We start from the raw sequence: 8140 nt of genomic DNA, 5'->3' as shown, positions 1-8140 counted from the left end.
GGGCAATGGGGGGGGGGGTTGGGGGGCAGAGGCCGATGTGAGGGGGGTTTTGGGGTGAAACGGGGCTGGTTTGGGGCTCAGTGGGGGCCAATTGGGGAACGGGGGGGGGGGTGGGGACACAAAGGGGCTGTTTGGGGTCACAAAGGGGGTGTTTTGGGGATCAAACGGGGTATTTTGGGGCACAAAGGGGCTGTTTTGGGGTTCAGGGGGTGTTTTGTGTCACATAGAGGCTGTTTTGGGGTTCAAGGGGGTATTTTGGGGCTCAAAAGGGGCTATTTTGGGGTCCAGGGGTGTATTTTGGGGCTCAAAGGGGCCATTTTGGGGTCCTGGGGGGTATTTTGGGTCACAACGGGGCTATTTTGGGGTCCGGGGGGTATTTTGGGGCTCAGAGGGGGTATTTTGGGGGTCCAGGGGCATATTTTGGGTCACAAAGGAGCTATTTTGAGGTTCAGGGGGGTATTTTGGGTCACAAAGGGGGTATTTTGGAGTTCAAGGGTGTATTTTTGGGCTCAAAGGGGCTGTTTTGGGGTTCAGGGGGATATTTGGGGACTCAAAGGGGTACGGTTTGGGGTTCAGGGAGGTATTTTGGGCCTCAAAGGGCCTATTTTGGGGCCCAGGGACGTATTTTGGGTCACAATGGGGCTATTTTGGGGTCCGGGGGGTATTTTGGGGGTCAAAGGGGCTGTTTTGGGGTTCAGGGGGGTATTTTGGGTCACAAAGGGGGTATTTTGGGGTTCAGGGGGGTATTTTTGGGCTCAAAGGGGCTGTTTTGGGGTTCAGGGGGATATTTGGGGACTCAAAGTGGTACGGTTTGGGGTTCAGGGAGGTATTTTGGGGCTCAAAGGGCCTATTTTGGGGCCCAGGGACGTATTTTGGGTCACTATGGGGCTATTTTGGGGGTCCAGGGGCATATTTTGGGTCACAACAGGACTGTTTTGGGGTCCAGGGGGGTATTTTGGGTCACAAAGGGGGTATTTTGGGGTTCAAGGGTGTATTTTTGGGCTCAGAGGGGCTGGTTTGGGGTTCGGGGGATATTTGGGGACTCAAAGGGGTACGGTTTGGGGTTCAGGGAGGTATTTTGGGCCTCAAAGGGCCTATTTTGGGGTCCAGGGGGTATTTTGGGGCTCAAAGGGCGTATTTTGGGGTCCAGGGACGTATTTTGGGTCACAATGGGGCTGTTTTGGGGTCCAGGGGGGTATTTTGGGGCTCAAAGGGGCTGTTTTGGTGTTCAGGGGGGTATTTTGGGTCACAAAGGGGCTGTTTTGGGGTTCAGGGGGGTATTTTGGGTCACAAAGGGGCTTTTTTGGGGTTCAGGGGGTATTTTGGGTCACAAAGGGCCTGTTTTGGGGTTCAGGGGGGTATTTTGGGTCACAAAGGGCCTGTTTTGGTGTTCAGGGGGGTATTTTGGGGCTCAAAGGGGCTTTTTTGGGGTTCAGGGGGGTATTTTGGGTCACAAAGGGGCTTTTTTGGGGTTCAGGGGGTATTTTGGGTCACAAAGGGCCTGTTTTGGTGTTCAGGGGGGTATTTTGGGGCTCAAAGGGGCTTTTTTGGGGTTCAGGGGGGTATTTTGGGGCTCAAAGGGGCTTTTTTGGGGTTCAGGGGGGTATTTTGGGTCACAAAGGGGCTGTTTTTGGGTTCAGGGGAGTATTTTGGGGTCCAGGGGGGTATTTTGGGTCACAACGGGGCTGTTTTGGGGCTCTATGGGGCTTTTTTGGGGTCCAGGGGACTGTTTTGGGCCACAAAGAGGCTATTTTGGGGTTTAAGGGGGTATTTTGGGTCACAACGGGGCTATTTTGGGGTCCAGGGTCTATTTTGCGCCACAATGGGGCTATTCTGGGGTTTAAGGGGGTATTTTGGGTCACAATACGGCTATTTTTGCGTCAAAATGAGGCTATTTTGGGGTCCAGGGGTGTATTTTGGGTCAAAATGAGGCTATTTTGGGGTCCAGGGGTGTATTTTGGGTCAAAATGAGGCTATTTTGAGGTCCAGGGGTGTATTTTGGGTCAAAATGAGGCTATTTTGGGGTCCAGGGGTGTATTTTGGGTCAAAATGAGGCTATTTTGGCTTTTAAGAGGTTTTTTGGGGGCCTCAACGGGGCTATTTTGGTGTCTAGGAGGGTATTTTGGGTCACAAAAGGGCTATTTTGTCATCCTGGGTGTATTTTGGGTCATAAAGGGGTATTTTGGGTCACAGTGAGGCTATTTTGGGTCAAAATGGGGCTATTTTGGGTCAAAATGAGGCTCTTTCGAAGTCCAGGGGGGTATTTTGGGTCCCAATGGGGCTATTTTGGGTCCCAATGGGGCTATTTTGGGTTCCACGGGGCTATTTTGGGTTCCACGGGGCTATTTTGGGGGTCTGTGGAGGTATTTTGGAGAAAATGGGGCTATTTTAGGTCCCAATGGGGCTATTTTGGGTCCCAATGGGGCTATTTTGGGTTCCACGGGGCTATTTTGGGGGCTGGGGGGGGTATTTTGGGGGGAAATGGGGCTATTTTAGGTCCCAATGGGGCTATTTTGGGGTCCTGACCCCCTTTCCCCCTCCCCAGGCTCCCCCGTGAGGCTCCAGAGGGGGTTTCCCCTCTCCTGGGCCCCCCCCATTGCACCCCCCATGGCGGCCGCCCCCCCCCAAGACAGCGTCATTGTCCTGGATGATGAGGATGAGGGGCCCCCCCCGGCCCCCCCCACCCCTCCCGGGCCCTCGGGGACCCCCCCGGCGCCCCCCCACCCCACCCCCAGCAATGGGGACCCCCCGGGGACCCCCCCGAGCGGGGGGGGGAGCAAAGAGGGGGGGTACAAGGAGGAGAATGAGCGGCTCTTTGGAGAGGTAAGGGGGGGATGGGGGGGGGGGGGCTGGAGTTTTGGGGGGGGGGCACTTCCTTGGGGGGGGCATCTCCATCCCCTCTATGTCCTCTTTGTGGTCTATATCCCATCTCCATCCCCTCCATGTCCCCCCCCTGTGGTCCCTATCCCATCTCCATCCCATCTCCATCCCCTCCATGTCCCCCCTGTGGTCCACATCCCATCTCCATCCCCTCCATGTCCCCCTATGGTCCCCATCCCATCTCCATCCCATCTCCATCCCCTCCATGTCCCCATTGTGCTCCCCATCCCATCTCCATCCCCTCCATGTCCCCCCTGTGGTCCACATCCCATCTCCATCTCCTCCATGTCCCCATTGTGGTCCACATCCCATCTCCATCTCCTCCATGTCCCCCTATGGTCCCCATCCCATCTCCATCCCCTCCATGTCCCCCCCTGTGGTCCCCATCCCATCTCCATCCCCTCCATGTCCCCCCTGTGGTCCCCATCCCATCTCCATCCCCTCCACGTCCTCCTTGGGGTCTCCCTCTCCCCATTCATCACCTCTTACATCTGTGGTGGGGTCTCCATCTCCTCTCCACCCCCTCCATGTCCCCCCTGTGGTCCCCATCCCTTCTCCATCCCATCCCCATCCCCTCCCCATCCCCATCCCCTCCCCATCCCCTCCCCATCTCCATCCCCTCCCCATCCCCTCCCCATCCCGTCCCATCCCCATCCCCTCCCCACCTCCCCCCTCCCCACCTCCATCCCCTCCCCATCTCCATCCCATCCCCATCCCCTCCCCATCCCCTCCCCATCCCCTCCCCATCCCCATCCCCTCCCCATCTCCATCCCCTCCCCATCTCCATCCCCTCCCCATCCCCATCCCCTCCCCATCCCCTCCCCATCCCCATCCCCTCCCCATCTCCATCCCCTCCCCATCCCCTCCCCATCCCCATCCCCTCCCCATCCCCTCCCCATCCCCATCCCCATCCCCTCCCCATCCCCTCCCCATCCCCATCCCATCCCCATCTCCATCCCCTCCCCATCCCCATCCCCTCCCCATCCCCTCCCCATCCCCATCCCCTCCCCATCCCCATCCCCATCCCCTCCATGCCCCCATTGTCCTCCCCATCCCCTCTCCCCACACCCTCCCCTCACTCTCTCCCCCTCCCCACCACCACCACCACCTCCTCCTCCTCCTCCTCCTCAGTTCCTGGCTCTCTGCACCCCCCTCACCGCCGAGCACCCCGAGGTCCTCCCTTTCCTTTGCTCCCGGCACCAAAAAGCCGGCGCCGCCTTCCGCGCCTCGGCCGAGCTCCGCAACGTCCTGGCCCGCTGCCTGCGCCGCGTCCGCCGCCACCGCGCCAAGGTCTACGTCTACATCAACGAGCTCTGCACCACCCTCAAGGCGCATGCCCTGCGCCGAAAGCTCCCTTTGACCCCCGTCTCCAACCCCACGGCACGACCCGGTCCTCATCCCGCACCGGATCCGCCTCAACCACCTCAACCACCGTCACCACCGCCACCGCCGCCGTCATCATCATCGTCATCGTCGTCTCCCACCGGCTCCAAGCGCCAGATCCGCTACTTGGAGAACCTCCTCCGCGTGTACACGGGCGAGATCCGGCGCCTGCAGGAACGGGAGCTGGACCTGGCCGAGTTGGACAGCGAGGACTCGGCCTACCTCCAAGAGAGCCGCCTCAAGAGGAGGATGATGAGGATCTTCCAACGCCTGTGCGAGCTCAAGCGCTGCAGCAGCCTCACGGGCCGCGTCATGGAGCAGCGCATCCCCTACCGCGGCACCCGTTACCCGGAGGTCAACCGCCGCGTCGAGCGCTTCATCAACCGCCCCGACGTCTTCCCCGACTACAGCGACATCCTCAAGGTCATCCAGAAAGCCAACGGGCGCCATCGCCTCGGCTTGGGCAGGAAGCACATGGAGAGCATGGCGCAGGACGCCTTCCGCGAGGTGGGGAACCGCCTGCAGGAGAGGAGGCACCTCGACCTGGTCTATAACTTCGGGAGTCACCTCACGGATCAGTATCGGCCTGGTGAGGGGTTGGGGGGGGGGGGATGGAGAGCGTGGAAGGGATCGTAAGAGGCCAGTGGAGGTGAGGGAAGGGTGATGGAGAGCACAAGGGGGTGATGGAGAGCACAAGGGGGTGATGGAGAGCACAAGGGGGTGATGGAGAGCATGGAAGGGATCACAAGGGGGTGATGGAGAGCACAAGGAGCTGATGGAGAGCACAAGGGGGTGATGGAGAGCGCAAGGGAGTGATGGAGAGCATAGAAGGGAACTTAAAAAGCCAATGGAGGTGATGGGAGGGTGATGGAGAGCACAAGGGGGTGATGGAGAGCACAAGGGGGTGATGGAGAGCACAAGGGGGTGATGGAGACCATGGAAGGGAACTTAAAAAGCCAATGGAGGTGATGGAAGGGTGATGGAGAGCACAAGGGGGTGATGGAGAGCATGGAAGGGATCATAAGGGGGTGATGGAGAGCACAAGGGGGTGATGGAGAGCATGGAAGGGATCGTAAGGGGGTGATGGAGAGCACAAGGGCATGATGGAGCCCATAGAAAGTGATGGAGAGCACAATGGGATGATGGAGCCCATAGAGGATGGTGGAGCCCATAGAAAGTGATGGAGCCCATAGAGGATGATGGAGCTTATTGGGGATGATGGAGCTCGTAGAGGGTGATGGAGCTCATAGAGGGTGATGGAGCCCATAGAGAATGATGGAGCTCATAGAGGGTGATGGAGCTCATAGAGGGTGATGGAGCCCATAGAGCATGATGGAGCTTATAGAGGGTGATGGAGCTCATAGAAGGTGATAGAGCTCATAGAGGCTAATGGAGCCCATAGAGGGTGATGGAGCTCCTGGAAGGTGATGGAGCTCATAGAGGCTAATGGAGCCCATAGAGGGTGATGGAGCCCATAGAGGGTGATGGAGCTCCTGGAAGGTGATGGAGCCCACAGAGGGCCCATAGATCCCCATAGAGAACCACTGGAGCTCCAGGAGCTCCAACCCCATCCTTGGCAGCTCCTTTGGTGCCCATCACCCCTTTGTTTGACCCCCCCCCACCAGGCACGGATCCGGCTCTGATGGACCCGGAGCTGGCCAAGAGGCTGCGGCGGAACCGGACCGTGGCGCTGAGCCGCCTGGACCAGGTCATCTCCCACTATGCCCAGCTGCAGGATGAGAGCGAGGAGGAGGAGAGGGGCAGGAAGCGGCGCCGGGTGAGCAGCACCCATGGGGCAGGGTCATGGGCACCCATGGGGCAGGGTTATGGGCACCCATGGGGCAGGCTCATGGGCACCCATGGGGCAGGGTTATGGGCACCCATGTGGCAGGGTCATGGTCACCCATGGAGCAGGGTTATGGGCACCCATGGGGCAGGGTTATGGGCACCCATGGGGGATGGGCATGGTCACCCATGGGGCATGGTCATGGGCACCCCCATGGGCAGGGTTATGGGCACCCAGGGTTATGGGGGGGATGGGCATGCATGGTTATGGGCACCCATGGGGCAGGGTTATGGGCACCCATGGGGCATGGTTATGGGCACCCATGGGGCAGGGTTATGGGCACCCATGGGGCAGGGTTATGGGTACACATAGGGCATGGTTATGGGCACCCATGGGGCATGGGCATGGTCACCCATGGGGCAGGGTTATGGGTACACATAGGGCATGGTTATGGGTACACATAGGGCATGGTTATGGGCACCCATATGGCATGGTTATGGGCATATAGGGCATGGTTATGGGTACACATAGGGCATGGTTATGGGCACCCATGGGGCAGGGTTATGGGCACCCATGGGGCAGGGTTATGGGCACCCATGGGGCAGGGTTATGGGCACCCATGGGGCATGGGCATGGTCACCCATGGGGCATGGTCATGGGCACCCATGGGGCAGGGTTATGGGTACACATAGGGCATGGTTATGGGTACCAATGGGTTATGATTATGGGTACACATAGGGCATGGTTATGGGTACCCATATGGCATGGTTATGGGTACATATAGGGCATGGTTATGGGCACCCATGGGGCATGGTTATGGGTACCCATATGGCATGGTCATGGGCACCCATGGGGCATGGTCATGGGCACCCATGGGGCAGGGTTATGGGTACACATAGGGCATGGTTATAGGTACCAATGGGTTATGATTATGGGTACACATAGGGCATGGTTATGGGCGCCCATATGGCATGGTTATGGGTACACATAGGGCATGGTTATGGGTATACATAGGGCTTGGTTATAGGCACCCATAGGGCATGGTCATGGGCACCCATGGGGCAGGGTTATGGGTACACATAGGGCATGGTTATGGGTATACATAGGGCTTAGTTATAGGCACCCATAGGGCACGGTTATGGGCACCCATGGGGCAGGGTCATGGGCACCCATGGAGCAGGGTTATGGGTACACATAGGGCATGGTTATGGGCACCCATGGAGCAGGGTTATGGGCACCCATGGGGCAGGGTCATGGGCACCCATGGGGCAGGGTTATGGGCACCCATGGGGCAGGGTCATGGGCACCCATGGGGCAGGGTTATGGGCACCCATGGGGCAGGGTTATGGGCACCCATGGGGCAGGGTTATGGGCACCCATGGGGCAGGGTTATGGGTACACATAGGGCATGGTTATGGGTACACATAGGGCATGGTTATGGGCACCCATAGGGCATGGTTATGGGCACCCATGGGGCATGGGCATGGTCACCCATGGGGCATGGTCATGGGCACCCATGGGGCAGGGTCATGGGCACCCATGGGGCATGGTTATGGGGGGGTCACCCATAGGGACGTGGTTATGGGGGGGGACGGACAGGGTCCAATCTGAGCCCCAGTGTCCAACAGGGCACCCCAGGGAAGAGCCAGTCCAGGGAGGAAGAGGAAGAGGAGGAGACGGAGGAAGAGTCGGAGGAGGAAGAGGAAGAGGAGGAGGAGGAGGAGGAAGGGGACAGCTCCAATGGCTCCCATGGGAAGAGGGAGGAAGAGGACAAAGGGGACCCTATAGAGCCCAATGCCCCCCATGGAAGGGAGGATGAGGATGATGAAGGCACCACCTCCAAGCCCAGCATCCCCTATGGAAGCCCCAAAGGGGACCCTATAGAGCCCGATGCCCCCCATGGAAGGGAGGATGAGGATGATGAAGGTACCACCTCCAAGCCCAGCATCCCCTATGGAAGCCCCAAAGGGGACCCTATAGAGCCCGATGCCCCCCACGGAAGGGAGGATGAGGATGATGAAGGTACCACTTCCAAGCCCAGCATCCCCTATGGAAGCCCCAAAGGGGATGAAGGCCCCAGTGTCCCCTCTA

The 8140-nt window shown here is 59.0% G+C and overlaps 1 protein-coding gene across 1 annotated transcript; it reads left to right on the top strand.

Moving 5' to 3' along the window:
• Nucleotides 1-2534: 2534 nt before the first annotated feature.
• Nucleotides 2535-8136, top strand: LOC134164365 (death domain-associated protein 6-like; the record flags this gene model as incomplete). The annotated part of the gene is made up of 4 exons (XM_062620001.1): nucleotides 2535-2823; nucleotides 4012-4852; nucleotides 5889-6040; nucleotides 7678-8136. Coding segments are annotated over exons 1-4 (1668 nt in total), but the record flags the coding sequence as incomplete, so codon positions are not given.
• Nucleotides 8137-8140: the final 4 nt, after the last annotated feature.

Source organism: Pezoporus occidentalis, unplaced genomic scaffold, assembly GCF_034315485.1.
Source record: "Pezoporus occidentalis ecotype Australia unplaced genomic scaffold, CSIRO_AGI_Poc_V1 ctg2187, whole genome shotgun sequence".
In the NCBI taxonomy this organism is placed as follows: Eukaryota; Metazoa; Chordata; class Aves; order Psittaciformes; family Psittacidae; genus Pezoporus; species Pezoporus occidentalis.
This window is presented reverse-complemented; position numbering and strand designations above follow the sequence as displayed.